This window comes from Macaca nemestrina, chromosome 14 (assembly GCF_043159975.1).
Source record: "Macaca nemestrina isolate mMacNem1 chromosome 14, mMacNem.hap1, whole genome shotgun sequence".
NCBI lineage: Eukaryota > Metazoa > Chordata > Mammalia > Primates > Cercopithecidae > Macaca > Macaca nemestrina.
The window spans coordinates 1,890,963-1,913,885 of NC_092138.1; the positions used below are offsets into that span (position 1 = coordinate 1,890,963).

The 22,923-nt window shown below is 42.5% G+C and overlaps 1 protein-coding gene across 2 annotated transcripts in view; it reads right to left on the bottom strand.

Moving 5' to 3' along the window:
- The window catches only part of LOC105498920 (zinc finger protein 367), a 30,842-nt gene that overhangs the window by 2,165 nt on the left and 5,754 nt on the right, over positions 1-22,923 (bottom strand). Inside the window, exons 2-4 of one of the 2 annotated variants that reach the window (XR_011612282.1) lie at positions 9,659-9,809; positions 6,245-6,364; positions 640-3,966 (exon numbers count right to left, since the gene is read on the bottom strand). Coding sequence is in view for 1 of the 2 variants with exons in the window: in XM_011771305.3 (XP_011769607.1) it covers positions 3,828-3,966; positions 6,245-6,364; positions 9,659-9,809 (410 nt within the window). In the remaining variant the exon portion in view is untranslated. The remainder of the gene's footprint in view (positions 1-639; positions 3,967-6,244; positions 6,365-9,658; positions 9,810-22,923) is intronic. The other variant, XM_011771305.3, reaches the window with a different exon arrangement.

Below are 22,923 nucleotides of genomic sequence, written 5' to 3' on the forward strand. Positions count from 1 at the left end.
CACAGTATTACTTTTATGTGGTTCAGTTTATAAAGTTATAAAGTGATTTAACATACATTTCTTATTTATAGAGGGAAGAAACTAAAGTTCAACGAGGTTAAGAGACATGCTCGGGTTTCCATAATAAACCTGGCAGTTCTAGATCTTTTACTCACTCTCAAATCACATAGTTTTTGCCATTAAACTATCGCTGCCTTAAAAAGCCTGTGTGAAACAGACTAGAGTAAAATACAGAAATAGTAGAAAAAAAGTCTTTAGAAACTTATTTATCCTATCTACAGAGGGATGGCAACTTCTGACAGCGTTAACGCTGTAAAATATTCAACCCACAAACTATGACAAAGTGATTAACATCTGTGACACAGTGTTTATTCGAAAACTTAAAAACACTGCCCTTATTCTATTACATGGCCAGCTGATGATTTACAAGAGAAAATGCAAATGCTCAACTCTTTGGTAACTAAAGAAATGCATATTTAGGCCTGGCGCAGTGGCTCACGCCTGTCATCTTAGCACATTGGGAGGCTGAGGTGGGCAGATCACTTGAGATCAAGAGTTCAAAACCAGCCTGGCTAACATGGCGAAACCCCCTCTCTACTAAAAATACAAAAAAAATTAGCCGGGCGTGGTGGCAAGCACCTGTAATCCCAGATACTCCAGAGGCTGAGGCAGGAGAATCACTTGAACCCAGGAGGCGGAGGTTGCAGCAAGCTGAAGTTGGACTGCTGCACTCCATCCAGGGTGACAGAGCAAGACTCCGTCTCAAAAAAAAAAAAAAAGAAAGAAAAAGAAATGCATATTTAAATGATAGTAACAGATCATACAAAACTGTCCATACAAAGCCTTGTATATTAATGTTTGTAGTAGCTTTATATGTAATAGCTAAAAATAACCCAAATGCCCATCAACGAGTGAATAAACAAACTACATTTGTATAAAAGTACTATTTTATAGTGACAGCAGATCAGTGTTGTATGGGGGGAAGGGGGACAGGGAGGAATGTGTGGTTCAGTTCACAGAGGGGCACGAGGAAACTTGGAAATGATGGATATGTTCACCATCTTGATTGTGGAGATGGTTTCACAGTATATACATGTCAAAATGTATCAAATTATACACTTTAAATGTACCATAATTTCTTATATGTTACTTATATACAAACAAAGCTGTTTTTATTTATTTACTTTTATTTTATTTTTTGAGACAGAGTCTGACTTTTGTCACCCAGGCTGGAGGGCAGTGGAACAATCTCGGCTCACTGCAATCTCTGCCTTCTGGGTTCAAGCTATTCTTGTGCCTTAGCCTCCTGAGTAGCTGGAATTACAGGCGCCCACCACCATGCCTGGCTAATTTTTTTTTTTTTTTTTTTTTTTTTGAGACAGAGTTTCACTCTTCTTGCCCAGGCTAGAGTGCAATGACAGGGTTTTACCATGTTGGCCAGGCTGGTCTCAAACTCCCGACCTCAGGTGAGTTTTACAAGGGCTGGGATTACAGGCATGAGCCACCATGCCTGGCCTGTATTTTTAGTAGAGATAGGGTCTTGCCATTTAGCCAGGCTGATCTTGAACTCCTGACCTCAGGTGATCCACCCACCTCGGCCAAAGTGCTGGGAATACAGGCGTAAGCCACCACACCCAGCCCCAACAAAGCTGTTTTTAAAATGACATACAAAAAATAATACAACTACCAAATTTCAGGAAATCCAGACTACTCAAAGTGGAAAAGTTTTGGCAATGCCCACAGAGGTCTAAAAAAAGAAGTGCAAATTGTGTAGCATGACTTGAAGGATGACTAGAAAAGGAGAATGCAAAAGATAAGTTCAGCAAGTCAGGAGGAACCAGGTAATGAAGGACTTTGAATTCCATAATAAAGGGTTTAGGCTTTAGACCGAGGATCATACTGACATTTTAGAAAGATCCCTCTGGCAGCAGCATGGAAAATGGATTGAGAGCATTCAAGTGGCTGAATTTGAGTTAGTAAGGAGGTAGATGTCATAACTTGATCACTGAGTAGACAGGAGAAAGACAAGGAGGCGAGGTGCGGTGGCTCATGCCTGTAATCCCAACACTTTGGGAGGTCAAGGCAGCTGAATCACTTGAGGCCAGGAGTTTGAGACCAGCGTGGGCAACATGGCAAGACCCTGTCTCTACAAAAAACTTAAAAATTAGCTGGGTGTAGTGGCACACACCTGTGGTCCCAGCTACTCAGGGGGCTGAAGTGAGATCACTTGAGCCTAGGAGGTCGAGGCTCAATCCTGCTACTACAGTTCAGCCTTGACAACAGAGTAAGACTCTGTCTCAGGGGAAAAAAAAAAAAAAAAGACAAGGATGATCAGTAAGCTTCTGGCTGGGGCACAATTAGAAATAATGGGGCAGTAGGAGCCAACCAGGAGAAAGAGGAGGGGAGGAAGTGATGGAGATATTTAGTTTAAGATGCCCCTAGAATAGCCCATCTAAACAGACAATTTCTATGACAGTGCTAACAAATTTCCCTGGACTTGAATAATCAAGTAGTATTTCCAGATTCCATTATCTAATTCTCATGTATTTTTATCCAAACAAAACAGAGTTTATTCCTTCAAATATTTATCAAGGCCCAGAAGCTATGCTAGGCCCTAGGCTTACCGTAATAAACAAGACAAATATAAATACCCCTGCCCCGGGAAGCTTTCCGTCTGGCAGGGAAGGTATATAACAAACATATAAATGTGTGATGGATGTTTTGAAAAGGAAAATGAAAGCATCTGTTAAGTGGGTCTCAGCCCGTTTGTTGCTGAGCGGGTCAGGGAGGCCTTCCTGAGTAAGAGATGAAGGTGAGCAAGAGGCTAAGCCAAGTGGGGAGCAAGTGCTGCAGGCAGAGGAAGCAGGGTGCACACAGGCCCTGACACAAAGGCACCTGTGTTGAGAAACCTGCAGCCCAGCATGGCAGGGGACAGTTGCCTTATCAGAGGGAGGCAGGGCTGCGGCAGCACAGCTAGGAATCCTGGACTTTACCCTAAGCAGCCAGTGAAGGCTTGGAAGAGGCCTGAGCAGCTGCTGCTGGCTTGTGTACAGCAGACAGGTCCTTCAACCAAAATATCCTTAGAGAAATTCTTTTATACTGACCCCCTTGTTGCCACTGGAAAAAATTAAATTGGTGTTTTTGGAACTTCACCTAAGAAGAACCACTAACATCTATTCCTGGTTTTTTGTTTTTGTTTTCGTTTTTTTTGTTTTTTGAGACAGGGTCTCACTCTGTCACCCAGGCTGGAGTACAGGAGTGCAGTGGGGCCATTTCGGCTCACTGCAATCTCCGCCTCCCAGGCTCAAGCGATTCTCCTGCCTCAGTCTCCTGAGTAGCTGGGATTACAGGCGCGCACCACTACTGCCCAGGTAATTTTTGTATTTTTAGTAAAGATGGGGTTTCACTAAGTTAGCCAGACTGTTCTCAAACTCCTGACCTCAGGTGATCCACCCTCCTTGGCAGTCTATCCCTATTTTAATTGGCACATAGCTAACGCTAACATAAAGAAAATGAAGAGGGGTTGCATTCATGACAAATGAAATACAATACACATAAAACATTCTTTCAAAATGGGAAAACTCTTCCTTTTAAAATAAACTGTGGTCTGGGCACTCCAATTATATTATAATTTTCTATCACACACAGATCCTAAGATCCTAATACCATTCATAACAATTTTATAGAAAATCAGGGGTCATTTCTAATTATGTTATAAAGTATGTATAAATGCAGCTTATTTAAAATGAGAGGAGTGTCCAAGTCCCTAACATAGCCCAAGCCCGTACTGCGCTTCTTCACAGTGGACTAAAGGCAGCATTCCTGACCTCGCCAGCCACTCGGCCGCGGCCTTGTTGTCGGCAGCCTGATGTTTGCTGAGTGTGTCCGTGGGCTCCTCTCTCTTCAGCCTGGCGTAGGGGTGCTTCGGGCAGTGGCGGTTTGCATGGGTGAATCTGCTCAGGCAGCCTTCAAAACACAAGGTTAGCACCTGTCAGGATCTGGACATCCAGCACACAAACATGTGGAAAACATTCAGTTTCACTGGTATCCAGAAAAGTAAATTAATACAGTGAAATTTAGGATTTATAATTTGCAGGAGAAAACAATCAAACCAGCGCAGTCTCATGCTAGAGCGGGGACGGGAAGACAGGCACATTTCGGTCATGGCCATGTGTGTCCAACATCATTGGAAAGTGATTTATCAGCATGAGTTCAAAATGTTGAAAATGGGGGGGGGCGTAGCAGCTCAAGCCTGTAATCCCAGCACTTCAGCAGGCCGAGGCAGGCGGATCACGAGGTCGGGAGTTAAGAGACCAGCCTGGCCAACATCGCAAAACGCCATCTCTACTAAAAATACAAAAATTAGCCGGGCGTGGTGGCCTCTGCCTGTAGTCCCAGCTACTCAGGAGGCTGAGGCAGGAGAATGGCTTCAACCTGGGAGGTGGAGGCTGCAGTGAGCGGAGATCAACCACTGCACTCCAGCCTGGGTGACAGAGCAAGACTCCGTCGCGGGGGTGGGGTGGAGTTCAAAACCTCGGACCTGGTGGGAATTCCATTTGTGGAATCTATCATAACAAAGCATCCCAAAAGATGAACAAAGCTACAAGTGTGAAACCATTCCTGTCAGCTTTGTTGGTAACAAGAACATTTAAAAAACAAATATTCAGGCCAGGTACAGTGGCTCATGCCTGTAATCCCAGCACTTTGGGAGGCCGAGGCGGGTGGATCACCTGAGGTCAGCAGTTCAAAACCAGCCTGGCCAACATGGTCCCCCATCTCTACTAAAAATACAAAAATTAGCCGGACATGGTGGCACACGCCTGTAATCCCAGCTACTCCAGAGGCTGAAGCAGGAGAATTGTTTGAACTTGGGAAGCAGAGGTTGCAGTGAGCTGAGATCGTGCCACTGCACTCTAGCCTGGGCGAAAAGTGAGAGTCCGTCTCAAAACAATAAAAATAAATAAATAAATAAATAAATAAATGCCGGGCGCAGTGCCTCATGCCTGTAATCCCAGCACTTTGGGAGGCCAAGGCAGGCAGATCACCTGCAGTCGGGAGTTCAAGACCAGCCTGACCAGCATGGAGAAACCCTCTCTCTGCTAAAACTACAAAATTAACTGGGCATGGTGGCGCATGCCTCTAATCTCAGCTACTCGGGAGGCTGAGGCAGGAAAATCGCTTGAACCCGGGAGGTGGAGGTTGCAGTGACCTGAGATGGCGCCATTGCACTCCAGCCTGGGCAACAAGAGCAAAACTCTGCCTCAAAAAATAAATAAATATTCATTATTCAACATAGAGGAAACCATTGTGTATAGGCTTAAGCAAACTTGCTAGATGAAAAGTTTGCAGACCTTTGCAACACGTGTAATAATCAAGAAAATTACAGAGCAACAGGACTGCACTGAACTTCAAATATACTGTAACTGCAAACAAATGTGCAGCTTTAGAAACTGATAAAAGATTAAGAAAATCACTTAGGATAATATGCTTACTTCAGTTTAATAATTAAAAAGTTTAAAATGTTGCTCCAAAGGCTGTATTCACTTTTACAGATTTTTCTACTGCCTACAACTGGATATAGTATGTTTAATTGCCCTTTAAGGTTTCATCAAAAAGGATTACCGTATTTTAAAATCAATCATTTCTTAAGCCAGGCACAGAAAGACAAACATCACTTGTTCTCGCTTATTTGTAGGATCTAAATATCAAAACAATTGAACTCATGGAGATAGAGAGCAGAACAATGGTTACCAGAGGCTGGGAAGGGGAGCTGCGGGATGAAGGGAAGGTAGAGATGGTTAATAGGTACCAAAAATAGAAAGAATGGATAAGACCTAGTATTTTATAGCACAAGGTGACTATAGTCAATAATTTAACTGTACATTCTAAAATAACTTAAGAGTATAACGGGATGATTTGTAACACAAAGGACCCATGCTTGAGGGGGTGGATAGCCCGTTTACCATGTCAGTATTCAGCACTGCGTGTCTGTATCAAGTATCTCATATACCCCCATAAATATGTATACCTACTATGTACTCACAGAAATCAAAACCAACACATTTTTAAAATCAGTCATTTCTGAGAAATTCAGCATGTATCGCAATTATCAAAGAAAAAAGCTTATGAAGTTTTATAAAATTTATATTAAAAAATCTTTCCCCTCAAAAAAATTCAAGGAAAAGATATTTTGACTGTTATGTCACAACTAGTTACTCCATAAACTTAACTTCGAACACCATACCATTTTCTGAACAGACGAAAGGCTTCTCTCCGGTGTGGAGACGCTGATGTGTCTTGAGCTGTCCACTTTGAACAAAGGCTTTTCCACAGTCTGGATAGTCACACAGATAGGGCCTCTCACCTAAGGAGACAGATGTTAGATATGGTATCTGAGATAATAAGGCCAGAAGAGCAGGGGGATGGGAGAGAATCAGCCTTTATATAGGTCTTGACTCCCAATCACAATAAAACATGTCACGGTCCCTGCGGAGCTGCAGGTGGAAATGCTAATGGCAGCACTTGGGTGGCATCAAGCGCCTTATCTGCTGGGGAACACAATCTATTCTTTAGGCCTTGAGGTTATCATCTTGAGTTTATCCCAGACTTTTTCTCCCTCATACTCCAAATCACTAGATCTTGCTGGTTCTTCACTATGTCTTCCACCCACTCCTGCCTTCCCATTCAGCTTCCCCTGGTCAGACGGGCAGCCCTCCCGCTAGGACGAACCCTCCGACAGCCTCCTGGCCGGCCTCTCGTTTCTCCCCCTGCACAGCACTCCCAGAGTAGCTGGCATAGAAGTCTGCTTTTGTCATACCAAGTAGCCCCTGAACCACCCACAAATCCTATTACACACCTTGAACAAATAAAAATTATCTGCTGACTTTTAAATGGTCCTCTAAGATCGGCGCTCTAGGCAATCTCAGCAATGTCATTAGCTACTGGGGTTAAGGGGCAGAGTTGATCCTTACTTCCCTCCTGGAGAATCATTCCAGCCAGGAGGCAGTTCCTCATCTTGTTCTCATCCTTGAAAATCCAAGTTTCTCTGCCCATTCAAATCTTCCCAATCCTGTAGGCTCTCAATAAGATTCTTCCTATCTCCCCAAATAACTGAATTCTTCCTATCTACCTCCAAATAATTGAACTTTGTATACCTTCATTAACTTGGGGTCCTGTGTTGTTTATGTGTCATGGCAGTCTCCTGCAAAGATTCCTAGCACCTTATACTTCACTTAAATTCCTATACACAACACAGTGCTAGGCTCAAGTGCTGAAAAATTTGTTCAATGATAATTAAACATTATTTATTGAAAAAAACATTATTTAATCAACAATTATACATTGGTTTGCATTTTCCAATATAACTCAAAGAACAATAACAAGTTCTCCCTAAATTTCTCATTACTTAAAGACATACTAAGTGGTTGTGATAGTTGAATACAAGTTAAAATAAAACACAGATATAGGGAGATTGTTTAAAATAGTAACAGAAAAGCTTTTTACAAAATATACTAACAGGACTCAACTACCCCTTAGGGATCCTCCTTTCAGTTCCCTGATGCACAGATGTCCAGGCTGATGCCTGGGGTGTCGGGTGACACAGTGAGGTATCGGGTGACACAGTGAGGTACCGGGTGACACAGTGAGGTATCGGGTGACACAGTGAGGTATCGGGTGACACAGTGAGGTAGTGGTGATCAGGACGGCAGTCAGCCCTTTCTTCATTCTCCCACATAGTGTTGAATCTTACCCCCACTGGCAACTCTACGGCCTGCAAACCAGTTATCCGGGGGATATTTTAGAATATTCAGATTGAAAAAAATACATAAAAATTCTCAAAATTAGAATGTTTCATTAAGTAATCATTTTACTAATGGTATCTAAAGTCAAAACTTCTAGACACCTTAGTTTACAATGATTCAAAATTCAAACATTACCCCTTTCCAGGGATTTAACTTAAAAGAACCTCTTTTCTATCGTATCATTTAAATATATATTTTCAAAAACCGCAAGTTAAAAAAAAGTGAGAAACAGGTGAGCACCGTAAACATGGTGGAAAAAAATAGGGGACTGAGGGTTACGAGCTTAAGTTCTAAACCAGTACTGCCCAGTGAAAGACAGTATGAACCACTTCTCGAAGGTACATTAGAAAAAGTAAAGAGAAAGAGGTGAAATTAATTTTTTTTTTTTTTTTTTGAGATTGAGTTTCGCTCTTGTTACCCAGGCTGGAGTGCAATGGCACGATCTCGGCTCACCGCAACCTCCGCCTTCCGGGTTCAAGCAATTCTCCTGCCTCAGCTTCCTGAGTAGCTGGGATTACAGGCATTTGCCACCACGCCCGGCTAATTTTGTATTTTTAGTAGAGATGAGGTTTCTTCATGTTGGCAAGGCTGGTCTTGAACACCTGACCTCAGGTGATCTGCCCGCCTCGGCCTCCCAAAGTGCAGGGATTACAGGCATAAGCCACCCACCCGGCTGTAAAATTAATTTTAATAATATATTTTATTTAATTCAATTTATCTAAAAGTGTCATTTCAATACATAATCAACAGTAAAAATTATTCACTCTTTTTTTCATATTAAGTGTATGTTGTATTTACTGCCCATCTCAATTTAGACTACACACATTTCAAGTGCTCAGGAGTCACAATAGCTGCTGTTCGGGGCGGTGTGGCTCTAGCCTTAGAGGTATGAGAGACTGACTGTAAGCCAGCAGTAGTTGGATTTTTGGCACCTCAGTTTCCTCACCTGCAAACTATTAGATGAACTATAAGATTCCTTCCTTTGGGGCCAACTTTATAGCGAGAACAAGGGACCTCTATCCTTTTTTTTTTTTGGCCCTCTAAATGATATTTAAATGCAAATATAATTTCCATATGCAAATACAGATATACCATAATCTTGGGATAGCTGCCTACCATAGTTCACCACAGATTTAATGCTTAGGTCGGATGTACTGATAGCACACTGAGGACTCTAAAAATTATATTAAAAACTTGACAATTACAGTTTTTGGCGTACAGATGAATTTTAACAATTATATAGATAAAAGTATATCAAGTAAAATTCAGGCAGGTAGGGGGTAAAACTAAATTTGCCAATAACATGACTATGACATCTAGGTTAATTACCATGATAACTTTAGAAATCACATGTAACCAGTATTCATAAAACCACTATTCTCCACCAAAAAGAAACTGACTATACTGCCTTTTTAAAAAACTTCACAACTAATAGTGTTAATGTAAGAAAATATAAGGCAACTAAAAAGGTAATTTATTACTCAGTATCAAATGAGCTTTCAGTTAAGTGTTACTTCTGGCCGGGCGCGGTGGTTCACACCCAGCACTTTGGGAGGCTGAGGCAGGCAGATCACAAGATGAGGAGTTCGAGACCAGCTTGACCAACATGGTGAAATCCTGTCTCTAGTAAAAATACAAAAATTAGCCAGGCATGGTGGTGCGTACCTGTAATCCCAGCTACTCACTCAGGAGGCTGAGGCGGGAGAATCACTTGAACCCAGGAGGCAGAGCTTGCAGTGAGCCAAGATGGCGCCACTGCACTCCAGCTTGGGAGACAGAGCGAGACTCTGTCTCAAAAAAAAAAAAAAAAAAAAAGTGTTACTTCTGACAGTCTCTATAAAATTTGCTCAACTTACCTGTATGAGTCCTTTTGTGAGCCTGGAGCGATTTCTCCCGTGGAAACACCCTATTACAGATGTTACAACGGATTCTGCTGGATGAATGCTCTCCTTCATTTATTAAATCACGGACAGTATCTGCTCTGGGCCTACCACGTCGGATTCCATCCTGTTGATAATTTTTATAAACATTAATACAATTTCTTTAACTCTACTTATTAAAGCAACATATCATAATATAACTTTTAAAAATCTTTCTTGGGAGCTGGGCGCAGAAGCACACACTTAATAGTCCCAGCTATTTAGGAGGCTGAGGTAGGAGGATCGCTTGAGGCCAGGGTTCAAAGCAACATAGCACAAAACATTTTCGTTTTGTCTCTAAAAACAAAGCAAAAGTCTTTCTTAAGGGACATCAGTAAAAATGGTGAAGCAGGTAACTCCAACGGCCCATCCCTTCACAGATGACTGAAAAATCAAGCAAAAACTGTCAGAATCGGCTTTGTCACAAACCAGAAAATACATTTATAGCAACTCAGCAAATTGAATCAATAAGAAAGCAAGTTGAAACAGTGGAAAAGCTTTGCAGCATGTTGACCTGCCCTCTCTCTTTCCCTTCCCCAGTGGCAGTCTTGAAGACAGCAGCCTGCATTCCCAGTCTGGGAACCCACTCCCCCTCAGTCCCTGCTTCCAGAGGGAGAAATTCTGAAAGAATTGCGCTTGCCTGTTTTGAGCTTGCGGGTTACCTGAAGGACTGACACAAGGTGTCGGTCTTTGTTTTCCCTAACGTGGAACAGGTCAGAGAGGTGTCTCCTCAGAGGGTATTGCTCAAAAACCTTGTAAGGCAAATAACAATCTGCAGCCACCTTGGGCAAAAGATTTCAGCTGAGGCAAACAGACACACCAACAGCCTGAGAGGAAAAGCTGGGAGGAAGTTTCTTTTAGAAATTAGGGCATTCAACAATGTCCACTTACACTAAGGTTAGGAATTTAGAAAGTCACGCATATATGCCCAGGGCAGGAAGCATGCTCAGAAAAGATCTGAAAAGACCCTCTAGCTGAACTGTAGGCTCAGCACAAGCAGGAAATGAGGCTAGAGTAGAGTTGTAAACAGCAGGGCTAAGCAATGATAGTGCCCCCAACACAGCCATTCTGCATAGACTGGAAGAAGGTGGTTGTCCTCCTTTCTTTCTACTCTTTTTTGGGGGATGGTGGAGGGAGGCTCTAGGTATTCAAAAAAGTCTGGCAAAATACTAGTGGTGGCTCAGCCTGTAATCCCAGTGACTCAGGTGGGAGGATCACTTGAGCAAAGGAGTTCAAGGCTACAGTGAGTTTTGATACCCCTGCACTATAGCCTGAGCAACTGAGTGAGACCCCATCTCTAAAAAACAAAAAACAAAGCACCAGGCGTGGTGGCTTACACCTGCAATCCCAGCACTTTGGGAGGCTGAGGCGGGTGGATCACCTGAGCTCAAGAGTTCAAGAGCAGCCTGGCTAATATGGCGAAACCCTGCCTCTACTAAAAATACAAAAATTAGCCGGGTGTGGTGGCACACGCCTGTAGTCCCAGCTACTCAGGAGGCTGAGGCAGGAGAACTGCTTGAACCCGAGAGGCGGAGGTTGCAGTGAGCTGAGATCACGCCACTGCACCCCGGCCTAGATGACAGAGCGAGACTCCATCTCAAAAAAACAAAAAGCAAACAAACAAAAAAGCATCAGCTGAACCAGGCTAAGAAAGAGACTTTAGAGAACAAACACAACAAAGAACACAGAATTTAGAAAGAGTTTAGAATAGTCACTAAACAACAACAACTCACAGCAAACAACAAAAACTCAGAAGGAAGGGTCTGGTTTCCGGAGTCACCACATGATAATATTCAAAACATCCGGTTTTCAACAAAATGTTACAAAACATCCAAAGAAATAAAAGCAGTATGGTACATACACAGGAGAAATTAACAAAGAGACTGAGAAGAATAGACATTGGATTTACTAGACAAAGATTTTAGATCAACTGTCTTAAATATGTTCAATGAGCTAATGGAAACGATGGACAAAGAATAACAAGAAGCCTGGGTAACATAGCGAGACCCCCTCTCTACAAGAAATAAAAATAAATTAGCCAGGCATGGTGGCACTTCTCCCAGGCTACTTGGGAGGCTGAGGTGGGAGAATTACTTGAGCCTGCAAGGTCAAGGCTGCAGTGACCCATGATTACAATACTGCTCTCCGGCCTGGGCAACAGAGCGAGACCCTGTCTCAAAAAAAAAAAAAGAAAAAGAAAAGAAAAAGGAAAAAGAATGACAAGAAACCAGGAGAACAAGGTCTCAACAAACAGAAAACCAACAAAGAGACAGAAAGTATAAAAAAGAATCAAATAGATATTCTGGAGCTGAAAAGTACAATAACTAAAACAAAACAAGAAAAAACTTCACTAGAGAATTTCAATGGCAGATTTGAACTGACAGAACAATCAGCCAACTTGAAGATAGGTCAGTTGAATTTATCCAGTCTGAAGAATAGAAAGAAAAAAGAATGAAGGACAATCAACAGAGTCTAAGATGCCTATGGAACCATCAAGCACACCAACATACATATAACTGGAGTCGTAGAGGCAAGAGAGAAAAGGGAAGAATATTTGAAGAAATAATGATGGAAAACTTCCCAAATTTGAGAAGACACAAATCTAAACACCCAAGAAGCTCAATAAGCTTCAAGAAAAATAAAGAGATCCACACCAAGACATGTTGTAATCAAACTGTCAAATGACAAAAAGAATCTTAAAGCTGCAAGAAAGCAGTGAGTTGGACAAGCACTGTGGCTCAAGCCTGCAACCCCAACACTTTGGGAGGCCAAGGCAGGAGGGTCACTCAAATCCAGGAGTTTGAGACTAGCCTGGGAAACACAAGGAGACCTCATCTCTACAAATAATTTAAAAATTATCCGAGTGTGGTGGTACACACCTGTGGTCCCAGCTACTCAGGAGGCTGAGGAAGGAGGATCAGCTGAGCCTGGGAGGTCAAGGCTGCAGTGAGCCATGATCACGCCACTGACTTCAGTCTGGGGACAAAACAAGACAGGGTCTCAAAAGGAAAAGAAAGTGGTTCATCATGTAAAAGGGGTACTTGATAAGATTAACAGCTGACTGGGAGGCCAAGGTGGGCAGATAACGATGTCAGGAGCTCGAGACCAGCCTGACCAACATGGCGAAACTCTGCCTCTACTAAAAATACAAAAATTAGCCAGGTGTGGTGGCGCATGCCTGTAATCCCAGCTATTCAGGAGGCTGAGGCAGGAGAATCGTTTGAACCTGGGATGTGGAGGGTGCAGTGAGCCAAGATTGCACCCCTGCACTCCAGCCTGCCATACAGTGTGAAACGCAGTCTCAAAAAAACACAAAACAAAAAAAAAATTTAAGTTAGCAAGGTGCAGTGGTGTGTGCCTATAGTCCCAGCTACTCAGGAGGCTGAGGCAGGAGGATCACTTGAGCCCAGGAGGTCAAGAATATAGTGAGCTATGATCACACCACTGCACTCCAGCCTAGGCAACAGAGCAAGACCCTATCTCTTTAAAAAAAAAAAAAAAAAAAAAAAAAAAAAGGACGGGCACGGTGGCTCACCCTGTAATTCCAGCACTTTGGGAGGCTGAGGTGTGCAGGTCATGCGGTCAAGAGATCAAGACCATTCTGGCCAACATGGTGAAACCCCGACTCTACTAAAAATACAAAAATTAGCTGGGGGTGGTGGCGCGCACCTATAGTCCCAGCTGCTCAGAAGGCTGAGGCAGGAGAATCGCTTGAACCCAGGAGGTAGAGGTTGCAGTGAACCGAGATTATGCCACTGTACTCCAGCCTGGTGAGAGAGCCTAGACTCCATCTCCAAAAAAAAAAAAAAAAAAGGAAGAAAGAAAAAAAGACAGAAAGAACAGTGAAAGGCCAGAAAAACATATAACATTTAGAAATACATATACACCTAAGAACAGAGCCCCCTGCAAAAGGTGACAGAATTAAAAGGAGAAATAGTTCAAAAACAGCTAGTCTTAGATACCCTACTTCCTTTATTTCTTTCTTTTTTCTTTTTTTTTTTTTTGAGACAGGGTCTCACTCTTGTTGCCCAGGCTGGAGTGCAGAGGTGCAGTCTCAGCTCACTGCAACCTCCACCTCCCGGGTTCAAGCAATTCTCCTTTCTCCTGCCTCAGCCTCCCGAGTAGCTGGGATTACAAGGGCCCGCTACCACGCGTGGCTAATTTTTGGTAGGTTTTTTTTTTGTATTTTTAGTAGAGACAGGGTTTCACCATGTTGGCCAGGCTGGTCTTGAACTCCTGGCCTCACGTGATCCGCCCACCTTGGCCTCCCAGATTGCTGGGGTTACAGGCGTGAGCCCCTGTGACCAGTTAATACCCTACTTTCAATAATAAATACGACAACTAGGCAGAAGATCCACAAAGATATTCTCAAACATAGACCATATGTTAGACCACAAAAAAGTCTCAATAAATTTTAAAAGACTGAAAGCATTCCAAGTATCTTCTCTGACCACATGGAATGAAACTTCACAGAAGGAAAACAGGAACAAATATATAGAAATTAAACAGCACATTTTTTTTTTTTGAGACAGAGTCTTGCTCTGTTGCCCAGGCTGGAGGGCAGTGGCACAATCTTGGCTCATTGCAACCTCCGCCTCCTGGGTTCCAGTGAGTCTCCTGCCTCAGCCTCCTGAGCAGCTGGGACTACAGGTATGCGCCACCACACCCAGATAATTTTTGTATTTTTAGTCGAGACAGGGTTTCACCATGTTGGCCAGGCTGGTCTCGAACTCCTGACCTTGTGATCCACCCACCTTGACCTCCCAGAGTGCTAGGATTACAGGCGTGAGCCCCCACGCCCAGCCCAACACACTCTTTTTTTTTTTTTTTTTTTTTTGAGACGGAGTCTCACGCTGTTGCCCAGGCTGGAGGGCAGTGGCGCGATCTCGGCTCACTGCAAGCTCCGCCTCCTGGGTTCACACCATTCTCCTGCCTCAGCCTCCTGAGTAGCTAGGACTACAGGCGCCCACCACCGCGCCCGGTTAATTTTTTGTATTTTTAGTAGAGACGGGGTTTCACTGTGGTCTCGATCTCCTGACCTTGTGATCCGCCCGCCTCGGCCTCCCAAAGTGCTGGGATTACAGGCTTGAGCCACCGCGCCCGGCCCCAACACACTCTTAAATAGCCAATGGGTCAAAGAAGAAATCACGAGGGATAAAAGAAAATACTTTGACACAAATAATACCAAAAACACAACATACCAAACTTACTAGGATACAATTCAGGAATTAGATGACTTAAAATTGATAAGACAGCAATGCTATCCAAAGCAATCTTACAGCCACAATGCAATCTCTATTAAAATTCCAGGGGTTTTTGTGTGTTTGTTTTTTGTTTTTTTGCAGAAATGGAAAAGGCTATCCTCAAGTTCATATGGAATTTTAATAAGAGGCTCCAAATAGCTAAAACAATCTTGAAAAAGAGATCAAAACAGGAGGACTCATACTTCCCAATTTCAAAACGTACTAAGCACTGGCAATTAAGACAGTGTGGTAATGGCATAAGGAAAGACATACAGACCAATGAAATAAAATTTAGAGTACAGAAACCAGCCTATACATGAAAGGCCAATTGATTTTCAACAAAGGACCCAAGAACGTTCACAGAGAAAGAACAGCCTCTTTACCAAACGGCTCTGGGGTGACTGGATTTCCATATACCAAAGGATAAAAAGTTAGACCCTTACCTTACACTATATACAAAACCTAACCCAAAATGTACCACAGAGCTAAACGGAAGAACTGGAACTCGAGAGCTCTTAGCTGGACATGGGAGCCCACACCTGTAATCCCAGCACTTCGGGAGGCCGAGGCGGGTGGATTGTTTCAGCACCAAAGTTCGAGACCAGCCTGGGCAACATGGTGAAATCTGATCTCTACCAAAAACACAAAAAGTCAGCTGAGCAGGGTGGCGCGTGCCTGGAGTCCCAGCTACTTAGGAGGCAGAGGTTGCAGTGAGCCAAGATCACGCCACTGCATTCCAGCCTGGGCAACAGAGTGAGACCCTGTCTCAAAAACAAAAACAAAAACAAAAAAGATTGTAATGTTCTTAAAAGAAAACATAGGGATAAATCTTCATGACTTTATATTTTTTAATGGATTCTTAGATATGGCACCAAGAGCTAAGCAACAAAATAAATTGGACTGAATCAAAATGTAAAACTATTGTACATCAAAGGACATTATGAAGAAAATGAAAGGCCAACATACAGAATGGGAGATATTTATTTGCAAACCATACATCTGATAAAGGCCTAGTATCAAGGATATAAAAAGACCTCTTAGAACTCAACAACAAAAAACACAAAAAACTCAATTACAAAATAGGCAAATGACTTGAAGAGACATTTCTCCAAAGCAGTTATATGGCCAACAAATGCAGTTATATGGCCAGCAAATACATAAAAAGATGCTCAAAATCAGCCAGGCGCAGTGGCTCACACCTGTAATCCCGGCACGTTGGGAGGCCAAGGTGGGTAGATCACCTGAGGTCAGGAGTTCAAGACCAGCCTGCCAGCATGGTGAAACCCCGTCTCTATTAAAAATACAAAAATTAGTTGGGCATGATGGTGAGTGCCTGTAATCCCAGCTACTCGGGAAGCTGAGGAGGGAGAATCACTTGAACCCCGGAGGTTGCAGTGAGCCAAGATCATGCCACTGCACTCCAGCCTGGACAACTGAGCAAAAACTGTCTCAAAAAAAAAACCGAAACTCAAAATTATTCATCATTTAGGAAAATGCTAATTGAAATCACAATGAGATACTACTTCGCACCAACTAGGTTATACTATACTGGGAGAAAAAAGGAAAATAAGTAGGAAATAGCTTTTTCTAAAACATGTAGAGAAATTGGAACCATCATATACTACTGATGAGAATGTAAAATGGCTCAGCCACTGTGGAAAAGTTTGATAGTTTTGTATCAATATCATATATATATACATACACATACACAATGGAATATGTATATATACATATAATGAAATTATTCAGCCATGAAAATAATGTGTGCTACAAAGTGGATGAACCTAAAAAACAGTATGCTAAAAAAAGAAGCCAAACACAAAAGACAACATATTATATGATTTCATTTAATGAAATATCCAGAATAGGTAAATCCACAGAGACAGAAAGTAGGTTGTTGGTTTCCAAGGTCTGCATGTCGTTGGGAACAAGGAGTCATGGCCTAATAGATCAAGTTTTCTTTAGAGGTGATAAAAATGTTTTGGAACTTGTACAACACTGTGAATGTACTAAATGTCACTAGATTGTACACTTTAAAATGATTAATGTTATGTAATTTCACATTGATTAAAAACCTAAGGAAATCTGAATATGCTATGGGCTTCAGTTAATACTAGTGCATCAATATTGGTTCATTAATTTTTAACAAATGTACCACACTAGTGTAACATGTTAACGGGAAAGCTGGGTGTGCAGTTTATGGGAACTCTCCGTGCTATCTTCACAGCTTTTCTATACAGCTAAAACTAATATAAAATAAACAGTTACTTGAAAGAAACTTTGTTTCCCAGTTAAGTGAACTTTCACACGTACAAGTTACATGAAAAAAAATAATAAAAAGATCATATACAACTACATCTAAAATGAAGATGCTTTTAGGGCTTTCAATATCAAAACGCAAAGCCTTCCAAAAGCTTAAACATCAGCCTGAAACCTTGAAGGATAGTAATAAGCTACAGCAAAATTCCCTTCAATCAAATTTTCACATTGAAAGAAAAGATCGATCCCTACATGGATGAGTTACCTTCTAGGATAAATCATGTTTTAAGAAAATCCTTAGGGCCGGGCGCGGTGGCTCACGCCTGTAATCCCAGCACTTTGGGAGGCCGAGGCGGGCGGATCACAAGGTCAGGAGTTCAAGACCATCCTGGCTACCACGGTGAAACCCCGTCTCTACTAAAAATGCAAAAAATTAGCCGGGCGAGGCGGCGGGCGCCTGTAGTCCCAGCTACTCGGGAGGCTGAGGCAGGAGAATGGCGGGAACCCGGGAGGCGGAGCTTGCAGTGAGCCGAGATCGCGCCACTGCACTCCAGCCTGGGCGACTAAGCGAGACTCTGTCTCAAAAAAACAAAAACAAAAACAAAAGAAAATCCTTAGATATTAAAATCTATATTCAGCACAACTTAATGACCTGATTTCAGTCTTATACCATGAATATTCAAATTAGTTGTACACTTACTACTTGTATTCTAAAAGTCTACAGAAAGTTTTCAAAAGATTTAATGAAGTCTCCACCCATTTTTCCTTCAGTCATACAGGCAGAGTATGCTCAACAGGAACACCTAAACATTATTAATAACTGAAGAAATGTGTTTCATGTTGGTAGTATAAACTCTCATTAGCCATTCCAGTTAACTTTTTTAATGATTCAGAACGTGGGGGTCAGGCACAGTGGCTCACATCTGTAATCCCAGCACTCTGGGCGTCTGAGGTGACAGGGTCGCTTGAGGCCGGAAGTTAGAGACCAACCTGGGCAACACAGCAAGACCCCATCTCTATTATTAAATAAATAAATAGATAAATAAATAATTTTTTAAAAACAGAATTTTTTTAAAATTAATTATTTATTTATTGGGATATGCGAATTTTTTAATCAATTAATTAATTATTGGGATATGGGAAGGCTACATATCCAAAAGAAATGAAAACAGGATCTCAAAGAGATATTTGGACATCTGTGTTCATTGCAGCATTATTCACAATCAACAGTAACCCAAATGTCCACCTACTGATGAATGGATCAATAGTGCTATATACAGTTTAGCCTAAGCTAACTGACTCAGTGTGTTAGTAACAATGGAGTATTACTCAGCCTTGAGAAAGATGGAAATCCTGCCATATGCCATAACATGGATGAACTTTTAGGAAACTATGCTAAGTAAAACAAGCCAGTGACAAAAAGGTAAATGCTGCATAATTTCACCTATATGAGGCATCTGAGGTCATCAAACTCACAGAAGAGTGGTGGTTGCCAGGGAGTAGGGAGGGGGGAAAGGCAAGTTCAGTGAGTATAGAGTTTGTTTAAGATGAGTCAATTCTAGGGACTTGCTGCACAACCGTTTACATATCGTTAACACTACTATACTGTACTGTATACTTAAAAATGGTTAAGGTAGTAAATATTACAGGGTTTTTGCCACAATTTTTAAAATGTGTGAGAAGGCACTGTGGCAGATATTATTGCAAAAACATTCCCTGCCCCTTTCACTGTGGGTCCAGAGTCCAACTTAGCCATGACTTGCTTTGGCCAATAAAAGGCGAAAATAGCGTGTGTAGTTTGGATGTTTGTTCCCTCCAAATCTCATATTGAAATTTGATCCCCGGTATTGGAGGCGGAGCCTAGTGGGAAGTGTGTGGGTCATAAGGACAGATCCCTCATGAACATCCAGATGCTGTCCTCGCTCATATTCTTACCATGAGATCTGACTGTTAAAAAGAGCCTGGCACTTCTTCCCCTCCCTCTTGTTCCCCCTCTCACCACGTGAAACCTGCTCCCCTTCACCTTCTGCCATGATTTGAAGCTCCCTGAGGTCCCCTCGCCAGAAGCAGATTCTGGTGCCAAGCTTCTGGCACAGCCTGCAGAACTATAAGCCAAATAAACCTATTTTTCTCATAAATCACCCAGCTTCAGGTATTCTTTTATAGCAATGTAAAATGGACTAATACAACATGTGGTTCTACCATCTCTGTTTTCTCTCTGCTTTGAGACCCATCTGTCCCAGCTTGGAGAGATTCCTTCAGGATCCTAGAATGAACGGAATGTGGAGCACACCAGTGGTCAACCCTCCCAGGACATATAACATGAGCCATGCTGAGGCTGAGATTGCCATCTTGAAGTTGCATTCTGCAGCCTGCTTTTTAGCCTAAGCTAACTGACTTAGTGTGTTAGTAACAAATATCTGTTGATGAAACAAAAAGCTCATCAACCTTACTTAATTCCTCAAGAAATTCCCATGTATAATGAAGCAGGAATTAGCAAGATCCTAAATGGACCATGACTTATCATTAAAGTACAAATTAACAAACCAACTCGTGGCCATTATTGGTGATCAACAAATTCTTTCATCTTCACTCCTGGGCTGTGATCCTCAGTAGCCACATTTAGCTCAAGTCTTGCTTGCTAAAATTATTAACCCAGAGTCAGACAGAAGGAGCTACACAGGAGTGAAATGTTTATTGCCATCATTTATTAAGCCACAATAATTTCATGGATTATTGCTGGTTATGGTCATATCATGAATAAGTGTTTTAATAAGTACAAAATAAATATAAAAGAATATAGCATCTGTGATCAATAAAAATAGCAGCTGATTCTGTTAAGAAAGAAATAGAACATGAAATCAGGTCAATTAAAAACCATAGGCCTGGCCGGGTGCAGTGGCTCACGCCTGTGATCCCAGCACTTTGGGAGGCTGAGTTGGGCAGATCACAAGGTCAGAAGATCGAGACCATCCTGGCTAACACGGTGAAACCCAGTCTCTACTAAAAAATACAAAAAATTAGCCAGGCATGGCGGCAGGCACCTGTAGTCCCAGCTACTCCGGAGGCTGAGGCAGGAGAATGGCGTGAACCCAAGAGGCAGAGCTTGCAGTGAACTAAGATCACCACTGCATTCCAGGCTGGGCGACAGAGCGAGACTCCGTCTCAAAAGCAAAATAAAACAAAACAAAAAAACACCCACAGGCCAGGCACAGTGGTTTATGCCTGTAATCCCAACACTTGGGGAGGCCAAGGCGGGCGGATCACAAGGTCAAGAGATCAAGACCACCCTGGCCAACATGGTGAAACCCCGTATCTACTAAGAATACAAAAAAATTTAGCGGGGCGTGGTGGCACACGCCTGTAGTCCCAGCTACTCGGGAGGCTGAGGCAGAAGAATTGCTTGAACCCGGGAGACAGAGGTTGCAGTGAGCCGAGATCGCGCCACTGTACTTCAGCCGGGCGACAGTGCAAGTCTCCGTCTTAAAACAAAACAAAAAAACCGTAGTGGCTGGCCACAGTGGCTCACGCCTGTAATCCCAACACTTTTAAGAGGCCAAGGCAAGAGGATCACTTGAACTCAGAATTCAAGACCAGCCTGGACAACATAGTGTGACTCCATCTCTACAAAAAAAACTTGCCAGGTGTGGTGGCATACACCTGTGGTCCCATACTCAGGAGGATGACTTGAACCTGGCAGGCCAAGGCTGCAGTGAGCCATGATTGTGCCACTGTACTCCAGCCTGGGCGACAGAATGAGACCTTCTCTCAAAAAAAAAAAAAAAACCTTAGTGATACAAGTCTTCTGCCATAAAAGGATCCCTTTCCTAGTATTTTTAAATATGTAAGAAAGGCTGGGCACAGTGGCTCATGCCTGTAATCCCAACGCTTGGTAATTTGAGGCAGGAGGATTGCTTGAGTCCAAGAGTTTGAGATCAGCCTGGACAACATAGCAAGACCCCCGTCTACAAAAAAAAAAAAAAAGGCCAGGTGTGTTACACACCTGAAGTCCCAGCTACTCAGGAGGCTGAGGTGGGAGGATTGCTTGAGGCTGAGGTGGGAGGATCACTTGAAAGTGGGAGGTTCAAGGCTGCCGTGAGCCCTAACAGTGCTACTGTACTCAGCCTGGGTGACAGAAACTTTGTCTCCAAAACATAAAAAATAAGTAAACAAATAAATATGCAAGAACATACTGCTGACTCTTGCAATTTGAAATAACTGGTTAGTTAACATTAAAAATTTAAGACTAACCATTACTATTAATAAGCATGTCTAACAGTGGGGAAACATTAAAAGTTAACTATGTGGGCCAGGTGTGGTAGCTCACACCTGTATCCCAGCACTTTGGGAAGCCGAGGCAGGCAGATCACTTGAGGCCAGGAGTTCGAGACTATCCTGGCCAATGTGGTGAAACCCTGTCTCTACTAAAAATCCAAAAACTGGCCGGGCGCAGTGGCTCATGCCTGTAATCCCAGCACTTTGGGAGGCCGAAGCGGGCAGATCACCTGAGGTCAGGAGTTCGAAACCAGCCTGGCCAACATGGTGAAACCCCATCTCTACTAAAAACATAAAAAGTATCCGGGCATGGTGATGCACACCTGTAGTCCTAGTTACTCAAAAGGCTGAGACTTGAGAATCGTTTGAACCCAGGAGGCGGAGGTTGCAGTGAACAGAGATTTACACCACTGCACTCCAGCCTGGGTGACACATCAAGACCCCATCTCAAAAAAAAAAAAAAAAAAAAACGTGAACCATATGGCTGCCTCCCAGCAACTCTAAGAGACTGTTTCTGCCACCAGCAACACGTTTATATTTTCCAAATGAGAAAAATGGAGTGAGTGCTGAAATATACAGCATAATACAACATACTGGCCATATACAGGGAAGGGTTCACTAAGTGCATTCTTTGAGGTTTTTTGTTTTGGTTTTGTTTTTTGAGATGGAATCTTGCTCTGTCGCCCAGGCTAGAGTGCAGTGGTGTGATCTCAGCTCACTGCAACCTCCGCCTCCCGGGTTCATGCGATTCTTCTGCCTCAGCCTCCCAAGTAGCTGGGACTACAGGCATGCGCCACCACCCCCAGCTAATTAAGTGCATTCTTTTAGCTCAAAAACTAAGACAAAACAAATAATCATATAATGCCCTAAATAAATGAATAAAGACCATCTTTTAACAATATATACTAAAATAAGCAATGTTATTTAAAGAGGACCCTCTTCCTTTTGGCCTTATCAATGAGAAAACCTTGTTTCTAGGCATCTTCGGACAATTAAGAGTATTACACTCAGCAGCCAAGTGCACCTCTAGGCTAAGAACAGATCTTGTCAAGTCTGTTGACGATTCGCAACACAAAATTATTAAATTGCCAAAAACTTTTGCACACCTTAGTAAATACAATTTTAAAAACAATCTCCATACCTCTAGAAGGTAGATTAGTGATTTTGAAAGTGCTTAGTCATGTGACAACTAAAAAACCTAAAAGTCCTTGACACATTTTTGTAAGTAGAATTCAAATAAAGGGCACAAGCACAACCTAGAAGGAAAACAAAAATAGGTCTCAGACGGAGGTGTGTGAACCTTTTCACATTCAGATTTAGATACAAACTTCCCATGACTTGCATACATGCTTCCTAACCCTACTTCCCATCCTGACTCATCTTCACAACTTCTCAAGTTTTAATTCCAGTTTATTGAATTGAGTG